The 19273-nt window shown below is 42.6% G+C and overlaps 1 protein-coding gene across 10 annotated transcripts in view; it reads right to left on the bottom strand.

Annotated features, from left to right (window-relative positions):
* GK (glycerol kinase) overlaps positions 1 to 19273 on the bottom strand; it is an 86802-nt gene that overhangs the window by 66040 nt on the left and 1489 nt on the right. For 7 of the 10 annotated variants that reach the window (XM_038587139.1, XM_038587134.1, XM_038587138.1 and 4 more), the window contains exon 2: positions 894 to 967. In XM_038587139.1, coding sequence (XP_038443067.1) covers positions 894 to 967 — 74 coding nt within the window. Of the gene's footprint in view, positions 1 to 893; positions 968 to 11142; positions 11354 to 19273 lie in introns of those variants that run through there. The other 3 variants (XM_038587135.1, XM_038587140.1, XM_038587142.1) reach the window with 1 other exon arrangement.

Genomic DNA, 19273 nt, shown 5'->3' with positions numbered 1-19273 from the left:
ATTTCTGTTGCTCCTGAAAGTTCTTTCATGCCTCTTTCAAGTCAATCACATAGTCCACAGGCAATCAATTTTTGGATTTCTATTATCTTAGATTACCTTAGTCTCTTCTTATATCTCAGATACAGCCATGCAGTGTGTATTCCTTTGTGTTCAGCTTTGTTCATGTTTCATGATATTAATACAAATCAACCATGTTGTAGCATGCATCAGTTCACTTTTTAAAAATTGCCTCATGGTATTTCACTGTTATCCATTCTACAGATGACAGACATTTGGGTTGTTTCCAGTTTGGGCTATTATGAACAAAGCTGCTATAAACATTCATGTATATCTTTCTATAGCCATATGCTTTCTGCTTTCATTTCTCTTGGATAAATTCCTAAGAGCAGAATCTGCAGATATATGGCTGATTGAAACTGCTGCCATTTTTCAAAGTACTTGTATCATAAACATCATTAACTTTTAAATAATATACTTAGAATTCTATTTAATCACAACTACTACATATGCACATTATTCCAAGAAGGGTGATTTTAGCATTAGATGATAAGATATGTGAATGTTTACACTCCAATCAGCAAAGCAGTGTTTGCCAAGGATGGACATAGAACTAAATGCCTTCGAGGTCAATGTGGAATTTCTGTTATTTAATGCTCATCTGCCTTGCTACTTTATTATCACTTCCTTTCCTGTCACTGAATTCCCAAGCCGTCAATCACCCATATGTTTTTGCTGAGCCACCGAGGTACTGCTTCTTTCCTTGACTAAAACCTATCTCTCAAGCCTTCTCAGGAGGGGTTCGGTCAAGTTTACCTTACAAAGCCACTGGGCAGGTAAGGTGAGATGGATTAATAAATACAAGGTAGCTTTACATAGTAAATCAGGGAACGTACCCTTCTCTTGGAAACTCTTGTTTTATTTCCACTTGGTGATGACTAAGTAGTTCGGCTGTTCTTGAATTGAAAACCTGAAAAACATATTGCAATGTTAGGGTGAAAATGCAGGTAGAGAGGAAAGGTGTTCAAAGCTATTAGGCAACTGAAGTCGTCAGTCACCAACAGAAAAAAAAAGTCCGATCAGATGAAATGCCACACAGGATGTTCTACGTTCTTTCAGACAGAATCACGATAAAGAGAAATCTATTGAACATGAAGCTAAGGGGCAATTTCTTAATCTTAAAAAAAGCACAACTGGCTCCAAGCTGTAGGAAATTTAATACATCAACCAATTAATAGCATGGATCTCAAGAGAGAATAGGAAAACCAAGAATAAGAGAAAGGAGGTAGAATGCCGATGGGGACGCTGGAAGGTTCCATTCTGCTTCCATCTTGGATGAGGAGACACACTAAGAGTCATAGGTGCAGGCAGCCCGGGTGGCTCAGCGGTTTAGCGCTGCCTTCGGTCCAGGGCATGATCCTGAAGACCCGGGATCGAGTCCCATGTCGGGCTCCCAGCATGGAGCCTGCTTCTCCCTCTGCCTGTGTCTCTGCCTCTCTCTCTCTTTCTCTCTCTGTCTCCATGAATAAACAAATAAATAAATCTTAAAATAAATAAATAAATAAAAAGTCATAGGTGCCCAGGCAGAGAAGGGCACTGTGGAAATCCCTTTGAAGGGAAGCACAGCAATGCATCTAGCTCTTATAAAGGTAAATGGGGTCCTATCCACAGGGGGAGAAGTGTATCCTGGCATCCATCTGGCTGAGTGCTTCCCTGTCACACAATTATTATGAATTGTTGACCTTTGGTATAAAACATTAAAATCATAAAGCTCCCAAAGAGGTGCTGTACAATCCTCCACAATTTTACTACTACTAAAACAATACGTTAAAAGAAAAACCCTTAGCCATCTTTCCTCATGTACATTCTTTTTGACCTGCGTGTACCTATACTTGAGTGGCAAAGTACTTAGTCTTTCAGAGTCTGGATTCGTATTTTAATTAAACCCAGCTTCCGAAATCACTGTAATTACAGCAGTAAAGTTACATCCAATTAGGTAAGAAAGTGTTTCCATGCCTAGCTTTCCTGTGGGAGAAAATTACCTGCTCATTGCAGGCTACGAAAGGGAAAGTAAAAAGAGAAAACACACCATGAGTGGCTGCTGCCCTCCCTCCCCAGGACACTATCTCCCTTTTGTGAGGAAGTAATGAATCTAATGAAAGCTAAGAAGGTAAATTCTCAAGTTCTTTGCGGAGATAAAATATCTTACAAGCCAAAGGTTAACTTGACATGTCATAAATAAAAGGCACTTGACAGAACCCCAAATAATATCCCCCTAATTTACAACTTAGCCGTAGAGTGTATCTCTAGGATGTTCACTCCATTTGTCCTGTTTTATCTGGATTATCTCTAAGGCCTAGAATAGTACATGGCATAGGACTGACAATAAATATTTGTTGAATGTCTGAAAAAAATATGGCCTACCAGGTACTTATTGGGAGAAAAACTATCAAATCAAACGAGAAATGGTTATGTGGCAGAAAAACTCTTAAGAGGAAACCATAGTTGTATAATTTTTATTCATACTAGTACTGCTCCCAGGGCCTTCTCGCAAATCCCCAAAGGGCTTTGGGTTAGGAGAAAAGTGTCCCTTTTGGTTGGCTGGATTCATAAAGACCTCTATAGCAGATCTATGAGGCTCTGAATGGAGTAGGATCCCTGTTCCATCACCTACTAGTTTTAAGGAGGCTAACTTCAGGAGTCTACACTAACAATGGATTTGTGGGCCTTCGAAACAGGCACAGAAAAGGGAAGAATTTTGGTAAATTCCATTTGGCTTATTAGACCATGATGCTGGTAATCACACAGCATTTGGATATAAAAGGATGGAACCTGGACTTCCTTACTTCTTCAGAGCTCTGAAACTGTAGCATATAGACACTACCTTTAGATGTTTAGGATTTGACCCTGTGGTAACACTTCCAAGTTTGTGGGACACTTTCTAGGTTTAATATTTTTTGGAATCATCAACTTTCTGCAGCACTGTCCAACAGAAATATAAAGCAAACCACTTATGTAATTTTAAGTATTTTCATAAAAAAACAGTAAAAAGAGGAAGGTAAAGTTAATTTTAGTAACATTTTATTTAAGCCAATATATCTAAAATAATTATCTCTCTGACATGTGATCAATAGCAAAACCTATTAATGAGATCTGTTACTTGTTTTAGAAGTAACTCTTTGAAATTTGGTATATGTTTTGCTTATGGTCCACCACAATTTGTACTAAGCACATTGAAAGTGGTCCATAGCCACATGTTGCTAGTTAGTGGCTATTGTACAAGACAGTGAAGTTCTGCAGTACTATTTTTCCTCATACATCTAGGTTCATGTGAAGAGTTTTAATGGCTGTCCATTTGCCTGCAGATGGACAAATGTACAAAGAAGGCTAATGATGCTTCCAGAATCCTTTCTGCCTGGAAGGTTACATATTTTATATGAGAACACAATGCCCAGTAGCAACAGTGCTAATCTGATGTTTTCCAGTAGATTGTAAAAGCCACTGCCAACTAAAGATGGCAGTAGCTATCTAGTTTGTCTTATAAAAGTTCTAGCATGGTCATTGTTTAAAACTCATTAGGTGGCAAAGGAGAAAGACTTCGGAATTACAGATGGCCCTCACCTTTTTTCTCCCTTTCCAGATTTGCAATTCACCAAATTTTAAGTCAGTTAAGACTTCAGATGTATAACAGCACAGAACCGAAGGGTCTCTAAGAAAATTAATTAAAAGGAATATTTGAAGGCACAAGGAGTCTATGCTTCCTGGAAGACATCCTTGAGATCCTGTAGGGCCAGCATTTTCAAAATGTACTCCTTGCATCTCCAGGACCCTTCAGAAGCTGGGAAGGAGGACAGGGAGCTCCAGCTGAGCCTCTGGGCTATGCCATACCCTGGATTTCACATTTTTATCACTTTTAGCTTCGAGATTTAGGTCCTTCCAGAGAAAAGCCTAACAATGGAGTTCTAAAACAAAAAACAAATGATGACACTAACTGAAACCCATGGCCCTAATGTCATGCTACTGTGCTTAAAAAGTGAGCTCCAGAAGATTGTCTAATACAAACAGAGCTAACCTCTGAGTTTCCTAAATACCAATTCAGTGCTTTTCCAGTACAAAATCATGTTAATATAAATTATGTCTTTTCATCCTCCATTACATGGCAGCATATACGGGAGTTTTAGGACATCAAAAGAGAAAGGACACCTCATTCAGACTTCTGGGGGTCGGAGAGGGGCTATCATATCAGAATAAATAACTTCTAGACTAAGATTGAAGGTGGACTCGAAGGGAGTGCGTGTGGGCCTGGGAAGGAATGGGAGGTTAGGATGAAGGGGGGAGAGCAGCTGCCATGTATCTGTGGGGATCCAGGTGAGATAGCTGAGGGCTCCTGTCAGACTGGGAGCAGCAGCGGGGATTGAAAGAAAGGAAGTACATTGCTGAGAGACTTAACAGGATATAAGCAATTAGCTGCATCAAGGGCTTGGAGGAGGAGGAGTCAAGGAAAATGAGGGACACCCATGCAGGACAGGGGACAGGTTAGCAGGAGGCAGTGTTTACACAATACAGGATACAGTAGGAACAGTGGTTGTGGCACACAGAAGGGTTAAGGAGATTTCAAAGTTCATTGTAGATAATGTGTTATTTGGGGTGTCATTCAGGCATAGATGTTGAGATGCCCAGTGGGAAGCTGCTTATATTTTAGGTCATAAGCCTCAAGAATGAGATTTGTTCAGGTTACAAACCTGGAACTAGTAAGATGGGTTAGGTCCTGGAGATCTAACACAGAGCACAGTGAGTACAGCCCATAATATTGTATTATAAACTTTAAAGTTGCCAAGAAACTAGATCTTAACTGTTCCTACCACAAAAAAGAAAGGATAATTATGTGACATGATTGAAGTATTAATGCTACCATGGTAACCGTATTACAATACACAAGTGGATCAAACAACACTCTGTACACCTTACACTTATACTGTTACCTGTTGGTTATATTTTAATTTTAAAAAAAAGAGAGAGGAAGAGAACTGTTTTCAGAATTTTGTGTTGGCCAGAGAGGCAGAAGAGATCTTCACGGTTGGTGTAACACGGTGGCAAAGAGCACAGGCCCAGGAAGCACACAGAGCTGAGGGTGCGGGTCAAGCTCCGGTCCTGCCCATGTCAGTGGTGTGATTTTAACTTTCCTGAACCTCGACTTTTCCATCTGTCAAAGGATTAAATGGAAGAATTTATGGAAAGTGTTTCACACAGGGCAGGTACATAGTATGTTATCCAAATGACAGGACAAGCACCGGTGCTATGGCGACTGCTATTTTCATTACTGTTACTGCTGTTACTACTACCACCAGCCAGCAGCACGACCCACCAGTGGGAGTTAGGATTCAAAGCCACCTGTGCTATGTTCATCTCTAAGCACAAATCACTTTGCAGTTCTAGATTCTGTTTTATGGGGAGGACAGCTACAAACTTGAGAGGTTTGTTGTTGTTGTTTCCAAAAAAGGAATACTGAACATCTGAGTCCTGAATGATACCAAAGGGGCACCTGAGTAGCTCAGTTGGTTAAGCTTTGGATTCTTATTTCAGCTCAGGTCATGCTCTCAGGGTCCTGGGACAGAGCCCAATGAAATGGCCTCCCTGCTGGCTGGGGAATCTGCTTGAGATTCTTTGTCCCTCCCTCTCTGCTCCTCCCCCTCCTTTTGCGTGCAAGTGTGCTCCCTCTCTATCTCTTAATAAATAAATCTTTTTTTCAATAAATAAACCTTAAAAGTAAAAATAAACTGAAGAAAGAAGTGAATGTAGGAGAGGAATTTGGCAGTGCAGGCACATAGCATACATCCTAAAAATGTCATCATTACTGCTGCTGCCGCCACTACTAATGCTTACTCCTATTGTTAGGGCTACTACTACTACTACCATTCCCCTCAAGTGATAGAATTAGAAATCACCAGCTCTATAGTCATCTTTAAGCCTAATTCATGACTCAATTCCAGCTTTGCCGGACAGGGATGGTTTAAAAAATGAAGAAACAAGGAAAATTAATTTTACAAAAAAACTATTTAAGGAGTTTCTGAAACAAAGCAAGCCTTCCTTGTCTTAGAAGGAGAGCAGTAGGGAGATCGGCATGCTGTCCTTACTAAGAAACTGTCCCTTGGGGTCCCAAGATGAATTCACTTATCCTTGCTCACTCATCCTATGACTAATTCAGCCAGCCCATCATAAACATGCACATTCATTTCCCTCCCCACGTGATTTCCCCACTAGCCTACGCTTTTACACCACACTCAGCTTTACTATGTGATAAAACATTTTTTTAGGAATGTAAACTCCCTCTCTAGAACTCTATGATACTATATAAATTTGAATGACCTAAAATAAAAATACTAGCTACAGGGGCGCCTGGTTGGCTCAGTCGGTAAAAGGATTTGCCTTCAGCTCAGGTCATGATCCCAGGGGCCTGGGATGTAGCCCCACATCAGGTTCGCTGCTCAGCGGGAGGTCTGCTTCTCCCTCTCCCTCTCCCTCTCCCTCTCCCTCTGCCTGCTGCTCCCCCTGCTCATAATCTCTCTCTCTCAAATAAATAAAATCTTTAAAAAATACTAGCTACAAATATATTACATTGTAAACTTGAGACCACAAATGGTATACTGGCATCTTCCAACAAGCCACAGAGGTAAGGAAAACATGAATGACATTATATTTTTCTTAAAAACGAAACCATATTAAATAGCATATAATCTCTAATATAGCTATAGTTGCCAAATTAGACTTTTTCCAAGACTCCACAAATTTTACCCTTCCTAGTCTTCCAACCCTAGAGTTCTAGTCAACACATCTGAAGGGCTCAGATGTCCAGTCATGTAATGAGCACCCACCACATGTGAGATGCTGTGTTAGGCCTTGGGGAGGAAAAAAACTATACTATCCTGCCCTTTAGGGAACTCAAAATTAAAAGTTCTTAACATGCAATGTTTACGGGAGACAAGAGGATGAGAGGGTGACAGCTCTATGAGACCGTGTTCTTGCCATTTGTGTAAGGTGATAATGGGCAAGAAAATAAGCCAACCTAGTGGAAAAAAGAAAACACAAAAGAAGCGCAACTGTAGTTATCACAACAGTGGCCTCAATCTACCGATGAGCCAGAATAGTTTAACCAAATTTACTGTTCATTAGTGGCTATCCCTTCATGGGTGCTTAATAAATATGTGTCAAATAAATACATGAAAGAAAGTGGAAATCTGTCCCTAAGCCTTATGAGATCTGAAAGCATGATCGAACAACTGGGGCCAAGGCAATGCTTCCTGCCAAAGCAAGCACGAAACTACAGTTCTAGCCATGCTTTGGAGACTATTGGAACAAAATGGTTGCGTAACCTTATCCACGGTGACTACACCTGAGCCCTGCCCAGGACCCGCTGAATCTGAGTCACAAGATGATCAAAACCGGCAAGACTTATTCAAAGGCAACGTTTTTTACATATTGCGAAACCAATAGTATGTGTATGTTTTTCTTGGTGAAGATTTATCCGTGATTATAATCAGAACAGACATCTGAAAGATAGGTAAGTGGCCTTCCCCAGTCTCTCATTTTCCTGTCACATCACTCCAAGCAGCCGGGGAGCCTAGGGCAGGGCATTAAGAGGACAGGCTTCTGAGTGCGACAGACCTGGCCTTGAATCCTAGTTCCACCGGTTACTCTGTGATCTTGGGCACAGTGTTCAGCAGCACAGTCCAATCACCTGTGGAAAGGAACTTAATAATACTACCTACATCATGGTTGTTAGGAGGATTAAATGAGATAATTATGGGAAAATCCTCAAATGTAGCATCCAGCACATTTCAAGTCATACCACATTCCAAGCCTTTGCTTTTTGTAACATTCAACTCAACGGGAGAAAAACAAAGTTACCAAATTAAAGAAGGAAGTTGACTATTTCAGCTGAAACTTTGGTCTTCTAAAGAAATGGCCCCTCCTTAAAACCTGTTACACTCATTCTCTTTCCAAGAAGTTCCTATTCTGTAATCTGAGTAATCACGTGCCAACCCCAGTTCACTGTCCTATCACACAAGTATGAAATTTTTCCTTTAGTACAAAGCCTATCCAGAGGATCCCAGGGTGGACTTTTTGGCAACTAGAAGTGAGCATGTTGTAAAATGGCAGGTATACTACTAAAATAGAAGAAATTAAGTAATTAAGCATACCCAAGTCAGGAAGTTTTAAGATTTTTTGGCTCCGAATTACAGAAGGTATATAATTATAATACAAAGCAGATAAGAGCTATGAATAGAGGTGTAAGAAAAGTAGTATAGGGAGGGATAGGGGATCCCTGGGTGGCTCAGCCGTTTAGCACCTGCCTTTGGCCCAGGGCGTGATCCTGGAGTCCCAGGATCGAGTCCCATATCAGGCTCCCTGCATGAAGCCTGCTTCTCCCTCTGCCTGTGTCCCTCTGTCTCTGTGTCTCTCATGAATAAATAAAATCTTAAAAAAAAGGAAGGGATAGAAAATTCCAAGAGTTTGAGGAAGACCTGCTAGGAGATGGCAGTTGAGGCACTATTTGGAGGCAGATTCAAATTTCAAGCAGCAGATCTGGGGAATAAGGGAGGAGGCAATTCACACAGATGAAGAGCACGAATAAAGAAATCTTGTGTCCATCATGGGAGAAAAGCGAACATTACTAGTATAGGAAAAGGAAGAAGAAAGTTTGCAGAGGTTATTGGTCTTATAAAAGTCAAATGATATGTAAATCTAATGAATAATGGTCAGGAAATTATTCAAACACCTTTAACTTTATAAGGTTCCTTATGACAGTTCTTATCCACTGTATTCTTCCCGGAGAAGGTAAGCAATGAGTTTTGAATCATAATTACAACATGGAACAAAACTACTGGAACAACTCCTGGGAATCACCTTGGGATTGAAGCACTTATTCAGCAAATCCATTATCTGTATTTTGCAGGGAGTGGTTTAGCAACCACTTTCCTTATAACCAAAGAAGAAAACACCTCGCTAAACTATTCCTAAGTTCTGTTTGACTTCACACATGATCTCTAAGTCTTTTATCTACCTGTGAGGCATGCTTTCACAGTTGTTTCTCAAGAGGCAGAAAACTTAATTGACTAACTTTTTCACATCATTCCATAAGTAGGATGGAATGATGTGAATTTGCACCTTAGCTTACTCAACGAGACCATGCCGCACAGAGCCCAGCAAACAGAACTCAACTTCTGGGGGCTTGTGTTGTTCATGTCACACACCGAACAGATAGATGATCGTGAGAATATGAACCTGATGAATTCTTTCCCCACCAAGGCAGAAAGATGCCTCTTGGGCAACAGAATCTTTAGAACAAGCTGCAGTAGGACAGCAACAGTGAAGAGTCACGTACAGGCTGGCGCCTAAAAGGGAAGCCTACAAAGTTATGAAATACTTTACGTGTATTCATAGAGGGCAAAAGCTGCATAAACTTGAAAACAATCACCATGTTTAGTTTGACCCTCTCCCAGTGCTTTATGAACTAGTTGCCAACATTTAAGAATTGAAAGATTTCACTGAAAACTTTAGACTATCAGCTTTTCTTAAAGAATTTGAAGATCTGGGAACCACTGGGCTGATGTTCCTGCTTGGCAGCTGTAGGCTGTCCCCTTGGCCTGCTCTCCACCTTCTACCTGGCTGGCCCCTGCAGGCATTTGTGTGGGCAATTCTTGAGTGTGATTTCAAAAATTAAGCTACAGTTAGCACACGTCTTAATGGTCTTTCTTAATCTGGGGAGATGGTAATGATGATTGTGTATTTTATGTATTAATCAAATCCAGTTAGACAGACTATCTTACTTATGATTCAGGATTACTTTACAAACATTTATATGAAAATCAGACAAAGTGAAACCTGCCCTGGGTGATTAAAAGATAAGCAATGTAAGAGACAGTAGAACTATGTCTTGGCAGCTCAAACCAGGGTAAGTCATTAAAGAAGATTCAAACTTAAACTGGACTGAAAGCTTTTTTGCTGGAGATGAGAGGCTAGTATCAATATGAAGGCACAAATGCAGGTTTTTAGTCAAGTGATCAGCTAAACAGAACTTGGAAAAAATGAATAAACTTTACATATAATGTATACATATAGGTACACCTATGTGTATATATATATATATATATACATACAAAATAATGCACGAAAAAATGATTCGAAGAAGTGAAGACAGAGTTAAATAATCATTCAGTATTTACACCAACCTGTCAAATTGGTCAAATATCCACTGAAAGCTTGAGTTCTTAACAATCATTTATTTAAAGAACTTTTAAATTCTCTTACTAAACTGATGCTGGATCACTTTAAGAGCAAGTTTCCTAATTGCAAAAACATATTAATAAGCAGAGTCCCTTAAATAGCACTCCGTTGTGATAAAACTGCTGTCATACATGGTAAATAAAAGGAGAAACAGAATTTTCCTGTCACTTTATGCTGTGAAGCACGGAGAAAACCATCTGTTTGTAACCGGCAAAGTATCAGAACTGAAATTTGTGAGTCTCCGAAATTAAATAAAGATGCTGGTAAAAGCAGTGTAGTGTGACTTTCCTAATGTGTTCAGCAGCCCCCTCCACCACGCCGGCATTCCACCTTCTGCAGTTTCTGTGGGAGAGGATGACAACGCACCATCACACTAATACTATATTCGTTCCGCTGCTCCAAAGGACGCTATGTTAGGCTACCAGAGCCGTGACACAGCTTTCGCCCCATCCAAGGACGTCCTGCGCCCCGCAGGCCAAATGCTCCTGGGGAAGCCCGCAGTAGCGGTCAGCGTGGCCACCTGTCCCTGGCTGCGAGCGGGCCGCTCAGGACGGATGCTCGGCTAGCCCCAGTTCCCTTTGGGGGTGGAGTCCCACTATTAGTAGGTGACCCGGCTCCACCACCAAGGCCGGGGCTGCTCAGCTCGGCCGCGGGGGTCGCGAGAGGCCGAGGTCCCCGAGGCCCACGCAGGGCAGCTCCAGCGTGGCAGGTCCCGCTTTGGGAGCCTTGGCCTCCACCCTTTGCCTAGCCACCGGGGCCCGGGGTCGGGGAAGGCTCGGGCTGGGGACGCGACAGCCAGCCCCGAGGTCCCTGGGCTCCCGCCTCGGCTCGGCGCCTCCTCAAATGTCACCCTGGGCTCACCAAAAAGCGCGTTGAGCTGGTGCCCTGGTCCACTGCCCCCACCAACGGCCCCAAAACTGCTTTCTTCGCGGCTGCCATGAAACCAGCTTCGGGTCAGCGGGCTATCGCGGCCCGTTTCCCCGGTGACGGCGGCGGGCGGGGGAGGGGCGGGCGGCGAGCCGGGTAGACGAAGCGGCGCGCGACGCCAGAACGCTCGGACCGCGCTCCAGGCAGCCCCTTTACCCGCGCGGAACCTCCTCACCCCGCCCCTCCGGCCCAGGCCCCGCCCCTAAACGCGTTCCCAACGACTTAGGGGCGTGGCGGGGGGGGCGCTGCCCGCCGGGCCAGCCAATTAGCGAGCGCAGAAAGAGGCGGACCGCTCCGACAATCAGAGGGCGGGGAGACGTCACGGGGGCGGGGCCTGGGCGCGGCGGAGGCGGTGGCCCGCGCAGCAGATCACGTGGGCTCCCGCGACCCGGCGGCGGAGCCGTCCTGCCGCAGGGCCCGGGCCGGGCAGGGCCGGGGCAGGGCCGGGGCCGGGGCCGGGGGGCGGGTGCTGCCCTTTGGCGGGGAGGGTCGCCGGCCCGTGGAAAGGCTACAGCTCCCAACCCTCGCCCCGGAGCTCCCTCCCGCGAATGGGCCCCAGAGTGCAGAACTGCCGGTTCCTCTGGGGAGCGCCGCAGAGTGCGGCGTGACTCGCTCGGCGGACTGACCTGGTCAGGCCTTCCCGCGCTTCCCACGCCCCGCCCACTCCCGTATCCTTGCCCTGGATAAGAATTCCCTGTGCAGGAACCGGCCCCGAGTAGTGTGACCCCCGGGAGCACGGCGGGAGCGCGGCGAACCCCTCATCTGTATACGCTTCAGAGACAAGGAACGCGGAAGTTCTTTCGGTTTAGCATTTAAGGGAAGACGGCAAGATCGACCTTCCCGGGTCCCTTAGTTGACAATTGGGCATCCGGCACCTCCCTGTCCTGATGCGCCCTTGCTCCTCGCTTGACCTCACTCCAGTGTCCCCACCCTCCCACGCCATTTCCTCTCCCTCCATTAACTGCTCTACTTTGCAAAGGGAGAGGAAAGGGTCTCTTCTCATTTGACCTTGAATTTACCTTGCCAGGATCCTTTTTGACTCCCAGGTTTCAGGGGCTTTTCAAACTTTGAATCAAGAACTCACTGTGAGAAATAGGTGACAACTCCAGGTGTGTGTGTGTGAGAGAGAGAGACAGTGTGTGCGTGCATGCGCATAATTTATATATGATACCTATATTTATAGATAAATATATCTTATGTATATTTACATTAGTGGAAAATGTTTCCAAAACAATTTATCCCTCCATGTATGAGTTCTGCATTGTCTTCCTCTACTGAATATCGTTTTATCAACTGAGTAAAGGAGGCAAAACTGAAAAAACAAAGGCCTTTATTTGGGGTCTTAGAATTGTAATTCAGGTGGACAGATTCTGAAGACATCAGAAAAGGGTCTTGCTCATGTGGGGAAAACAAGGGGTTTTTATCAGCAAGAAGGAAGGGGTAATTAATTACATGATTTAAAGAACTGAAAATACTGCTACTTCGGTACTAACCCATGGAGCCACTTCTGATTACTTTTTAAATATTTTATTGGTGCTGTGAAACCAGCCTGTCTCTGGTATGTATTAATCCACTTTACTGGCCTCATATGGTGTGAATGCCAGTTGCTCTGCTTATATGATCAACTGTTTGTAAAACAATTGCTGCTCCTGGCCTGCTTGTTCAAGAGTTCATGAGTTGGAAATAAAAAATGGAGCTTCAAAATGGAGAATATTATGTCCAGAAATATTTGTTTTTAACAAAAATATCACAGGGACGCCTCGGTGTCTCAGTGGTTAGGCATCTGACTTCAGCGCAGGGCATGATTCTGGGGTCCTGGGATCGAGTCCCACATCGGGCTCCCTGCATGGAGCCTGCTTCTCCCTCTGCCGGTGTCTCTGCCTCTCTCTGTCTCTCATGAATAAATAAATAAAATCTTAAAAGAAAAATCAGAGATCGATATTATTTTCTGGTAGCTGGAGTTTAAATGTTCTGTTCTGGACCTTGAGTAAGAGATCTGCTCCATATCTCAGGAACAAGTCCTACTTTTGAAAGTAGGTCAGTTTAGTCAAACAGTTGTGTCTCATTTCAGAAGGTGGTCTTACAAAAGGGGTTCCCTACCCTCTTGCGCTGTTGGTGGGAATGTGAACTGGTGCAGCCACTCTGGAAAACTGTGTGGAGGTTCCTCAGAGTTAAAAATAGAACTGCCCTACAACCCGACCCAGGAATTTGCACTGCTGGGGATTTACCCCAAAGATACTGATGCAGTGAAACGGTAGGACACCTGCACCCCGATGTTTCTAGCAGCAATGTCCACAATAGCCAAACTGTGGAAGGAGCCTGGGTGCCCATCGACAGATGAATGGATAATGAAGCTGTGGTCTATGTATACAATGGAATATTACTCAGCCATTAGAAACGACAAATACCCACCATTTGCTTCGAAGTGGATGGAACTGGAGGGTAATTATGCTGAGTGAAATAATAAGTCAATCGGAGAAGGACAAACATTATATGGTCTCATTCATTTGGGGAATATAAAAAATAGTGAAAGGAAATAAAGGGGAAAGGAGAGAAAATGAGTGGGAAATATCAGTGAGGATGATAGGACATGAGAGACTCCTAACTCTGGGAAGCTAACAAGGGGTAGTGGGTGGGGAGTTGGGGTGACTGGGTGACGGGCACTGAGGGGATGAGCACTGGGTGATATGCTATATGTTGGCAAATTGAACTCCAATAAAAAATAATTAAAAAACAAAAAACAAAAGGGGTTCCCAAAATTAGGCCTATCTGCTACAAGCAATCAGGTGATTAAAAAGAGGCATCTCTATGGAAACAAAAGATAAACAAAGGTTATTGGCTAGAGCAAATTATAAACCCAATGTGTGAGTCCTGAGTGCTTCTGCTGAGATTTCTAGATGTCAGGCTCATAGCGTCTTCACGGGGAGTAAGAGCAGGCAGTGGCAATCCGATAGATTTCCCTGGTTTGCATTCTGAATACCTCTGGTGATCTGAGTGGCCCATATAGCAACAGGCACGAAGACTGTGGGCTGTTGTGGCAATGTCCCTGAAGTTTGTCTCAAGTTGTCTACTTCAGTTTGCAGGGCTCTAGGAAAAAACGGCAATGTTTGGAAAAGATTTTATTTATTAGAGAGCACATACGGGGAGGGAGGAGCAGCGGGAGATGCAAACTCCCAGCTTAGCAGGGAGCCCAACACTGGCCGGATCTCAGTCTTCCTCCCCCTCCCCCCACCTCCCTGGAGATCACCACCTGAGCAGCGGAAGGCAGCCAATTCACCTACTGAGCCACTCGGGCATCCACAAAGTGGCAATTTTAGTTCTCAGTGATTCCAAGTCAAAAGAAGGAAAGAAAATTAGATACCTTAGCTGGAGAATCACAGTCAGATAGCTGAGGAAACTAGAATTCAGGATCCAGCCCAGGTTTTTTTTTTTTTTTTTTTTTTTTTTTTTTTTTTTTTTCAGCCCAGGTTTATAGAGAAACCACAAACCCTCAATCAGAACTAGAATCTAACATGCGCACACGTGTGTTACTGAAATAGAATTTTTTCTCTCTTTCTAAAAAGAAAACCACAGGCCCAAAATGGTGTTCCTTAGGCCGAGTTTCCAAACTGGTACTTAATACCTAATTTGATTGCAGTTTCAATCTCCCCCAGAAATATAATCTTTTTAAAAAATTTAAACTCAATTAGTTAACATATATCACTAGTTTCAGAGGTATGGGTCACTGATTTATCAGTCTTCTTTTTTTTTATAATTTTTATTTATTTATGATGGTCACACAGAGAGAGGAGAGAGGCTGAGACACAGGCAGAGAGAGAAGCAGGCTCCATGCACCGGGAGCCCGACGTGGGATTCAATCCTGGGTCTCCAGGATCGTGCCCTGGGCCAAAGGCAGGCACCAAACCGCTGTGCCACCCAGGGATCCCGATTTATCAGTCTTCTATAACACCCATGTTCATTACATCAGGTGCCCTCAATGCCCATCACCCAGTTACCCCCTCCCTCCTCACCTTCCCCTCCAGCGACCCTCAATGTGTTTCTTTTTTTTTTTTTTTTTTTTTTTTTAAAGATTTTATTTATTTGAGAAACAGAGAGAGGCAGAGGCATAGGCAGAGGGAGAAGCAGGCTCCATGCAGGGAGCCTGACGCGGGACTCGATCCCTGGTCCCCAGGATCACGCCCTGGGCTGAAGGCGGCGCTAAACCACTGAGCCACCTGGGCTGCCCCTCAATGTGTTTCCTATGATTAGGAATCTCTTATGGTTTGTCTCCCTCTGATTTCATATTTTCCCCTCCCTTCCCCTATGATCCTCTGTTTTGTTTCTTAAATTCCACATATGAGTGAGATCATATCATTGTCTTTCTCTGACTGACTTATTTCGCTTAGAATAATACCCTCTAGTTCCATCCACGTTGTTGCAAACCCAGAAATGTAATTTGAACTGGTCAGTCAGGAATCTTCCTCATCAGCGCCAAAGAGTCTGTCACCTGGGTCCTCTCCGTCCCTCAAAGGAGGATGAGGTTATCTGTATGATAAGACCCCCTGCTGCTTCCCCCAAGGGAAAGTGACCTTGCCTGGAATAATCCTTTTCTTTTCCTAATAACTTTCCAGCACCACCCTCCTTCCTATAAACACCTTCCGTTTTGTACAATTTCTCAAACTGCCCTCAATTTGCTGGATGGGATGCTGCTTGATTCACGAATCTTTTAATAAAACCCATTAGATCCTTAGGTTCATTCAGTTTGGGTTTTCTTTTTTAGCATTCTCTAAAATCACCCTCACATCCACTAAAGATAGCCAAATGAATACTAATTTGTTTGTAAATAAGTCCAATTTTAACACCTTGGCCTGATCTTCAAAAGTGTAGCAAGAACAGTGATTGATTATATAGCTTCTTTTAAGTCTGCTTTGCTGTAACTTTTCATAAGGATTTTATTTATTTTTTAAAGATTTATTTATTTACTCATGAGAGACAGAAAGGCAGAGACACCGGCAGAGGGAGAAGCAGACTCCATGCAGGGAGCCCGATGCGGGACTTGATCCCAGGACTCCAGGATCACAACCTGAGCCAAAGGCAGACGCTCAACAGCTGAGCCACCCAGGTGTCCCTCATAAGGATTTTAGATTGAACTTTCAACAGCTTCTCCAGGCTAAGAAGCCAACCCAAACACTTGCCATCAGAATTTTGTGTGTAATTTATAGCTATGGACTTGGGTGAATCCTCTCTTCTTGAGGACCCCCAAATATCCAGAGGTTCCTGTGCCTGCCAAGAAGTGACCTTCCTTGCTCACCTGGTAAGGCTGCTGGGAACCCTGTAAGCAAAGTATCAGGCTTATTTTTCCAAGGGGCTTCATTGGCTCCATGAAGTCAACCTTAGTTCCCTAAAATTAGTTATATCTGAGTCTATGCACTTGTCTCTCAAATATGACACTCCAGTCAAAGCCTGGGTAATATAACCAATGTTTGCAATGATGTTCTGTTACAAGGAGAGCAGATTCTTACTCAATTTTGCAAATAACTATAATTGCCGTGAAAATAGGAATATTCACTGAGAGCTTCTAAACTCCGGAGGGATCGGATAGGGAGAAAAAGGCAAAAGTTTCATATTTGTTTACAAAGGAATATTTTATCAAATTTCAGTAAGTTGTAGATAGCTTAAGAGAGAAAGTTTCCTTAAATCTGGAAGAGCAAACATTAGAAAATCAGCAACATTTCAAACAAGAGTCATAAAAACAACAATCATGTTCCTCAGTTTATTCAGGCCCATGTTATTTTAAAAAAAAAATTTATTTATTTATTCATGAGAGACACAGAGACACAGGCAGAGGGAGAAGCAGGCTCCATGCAGGGAGCCCACCGTGGGACTCGATCCCAGGTCTCCAGGATCACGCTCTGAGCTGAAGGCAGACGCTCAACAACTGAACCACCCAGGCATCCCCAGGCCCATGTTATTAATTCTTGTTGTTTGATTTCAGGTTTTGCACTACTGACAGGAATTCTTATCCAGTTCGATTTTCTGATCTTAAGATCAGCAGAAACCTGTATTTGTCAAGAGTCCCTTCCATGAATCTCCTTGAAGCTGAAACACATTTGCAAGAGCATCAAGTATATATAACACAAGAACTGTAAATGACAAAAGACTCAAAATGGCCATGGTCCGATGAGAGTCCATCACAAAGCACTTGACAAAGAAATGTGGTTATTTCTGTGACACACACACTTTAATAATTTGAATTAGAGGTGATAACATTGCACCAGGACATATTGAAACTTTAGGAATTTCCTATTATTTCTTGAGCAGTTATATTACTACTATATTACAACTCACCCATACAATATAACCTAAGAAGGGTTATCATCACATATCTGACAATGTTTTGGTAATTTGACAATTTGTTCAAAAACACTTCATTTAGAATTAGAATTTGAAGAAGTCTGTTAAATATATCAGAAGTTTTTAAAGCATATGCCTAAATAGGATCACAGATAATTACAAAACTTAATGCTCTTTTATTTATTACCCAAGGTGACAATAAAAGATTCTAAGGCAAATACAGGTTTATTTGCAAAACTTAGCTCTTTTAATATGGAGAAGATTTAGTTTCCTTTAGTAATCAAACACCTGATAAAGACAAAACATTGAAACTTCGGTTTACTTACCTAGATTATATCAAAGACAAAGAAAAACCTTTGTTTACAATTTCTTATCAAGAATGGACCAATAATCTAAGAAAACTTTGTTGTTTTAACAGCGAGAGGAAACCAAGTCTAATCTAATGTACCAGTATACGTACCTTTGACATTAAAGTTCATTCATTCCAAATGTAATCCTGACCATGCATAAAATTTTTTTTGAAGATTCTTTTTTCATGAACGTTCCACAATGTTCATCCTTAGATTTAGATTTTGTCCTTGTTTTTGTTTTCCTTCTTTAAACCAGTCTTGCTTTAGGACAAAACTACTTAATTTTCCCTCAACAAAAAAAACGCATCTCCATTTCTCATATCTTTTCTTACCATATACATAACACCTCACTTTCCTGGCATGTGGAAATATTTCCTTATTATTTCCAGTAGCTTAAATTATATTTAGTAGAAACCTTATTTTTCTTTCTTAAGCAATTCTATATTCAATGTGGGGCTCAAACACATGATCCTGAGATCAAAAGTCACAGGCTCTACCAATTGAACCAGCCAGGCACTCCAGGAAACCTTAATTTCTTTCTTTCTTTTTTTTTTTTTTTTAGATGGAGTGAGGGGTGGGCGGTGGGGGAGTGGGGGCAGAGAGAGAGGAGAGAAAGAATCTTAAGTAGATTCTATCTATGCCCAGTGAGGAATCGGACATGAAGTTCTATCTCAGGACCCTGAAATCATGACCTGAGCCCAAATCAAGAGTTATACACTTAACTGACTGAACCACCCAGGCGCCTCTGGAAACCTTAATTTCTAATGAAAAATAAAAAGTAAACAGTTGTGGACCATTATATCAGCATTCTTTTAAAAAAAAAAGATTATATTTTTTATTTTTTTAAAGTAATCTCTACCCCCAGTGTGGGGCTTAAACCCATGACCCTGAGAGCAAGAGTCAAATGCTCTACCAACTGAGCCAGCCAGGTACCCCTCTCTTTTTTTTAAGATTTTATTTTTAAGCAATCTCTACACCCAATGTGAGGCTTGAACTCACAACCCCGAGATCAAGAGTTGCACGCTCCACTGATTGAGCCAGCTAGGTACTGCTATACCAGCATTCTTTGGACTGGCAAATTTATTAATGCATTTCATAATTTTTATTTTTATTTTTTTTATTTTTTATTTTTTTTTTTAATTTTTTTATTTATTTATGATAGTCACAGAGAGAGAGAGAGAGACAGAGACACAGGCAGAGGGAGAAGCAGGCTCCATGCACCGGGAGCCCGATGTGGGATTCGATCCCGAGTCTCCAGGATCACGCCCTGGGCCAAAGGCAGGCGCCAAACCGCTGCGCCACCCAGGGATCCCCCTTTTTTTTTTTTTTTTTTAAAATTTTTTTCATAATTTTTAGAAACATAGACCTTCTTGTAGTAAATT

Source organism: Canis lupus, chromosome X, assembly GCF_011100685.1.
Source record: "Canis lupus familiaris isolate Mischka breed German Shepherd chromosome X, alternate assembly UU_Cfam_GSD_1.0, whole genome shotgun sequence".
Taxonomy (NCBI): domain Eukaryota; kingdom Metazoa; phylum Chordata; class Mammalia; order Carnivora; family Canidae; genus Canis; species Canis lupus.
The sequence above is the reverse complement of the archived record's forward strand: the minus strand, read 5'-3'. Positions and strand labels throughout refer to the sequence as shown.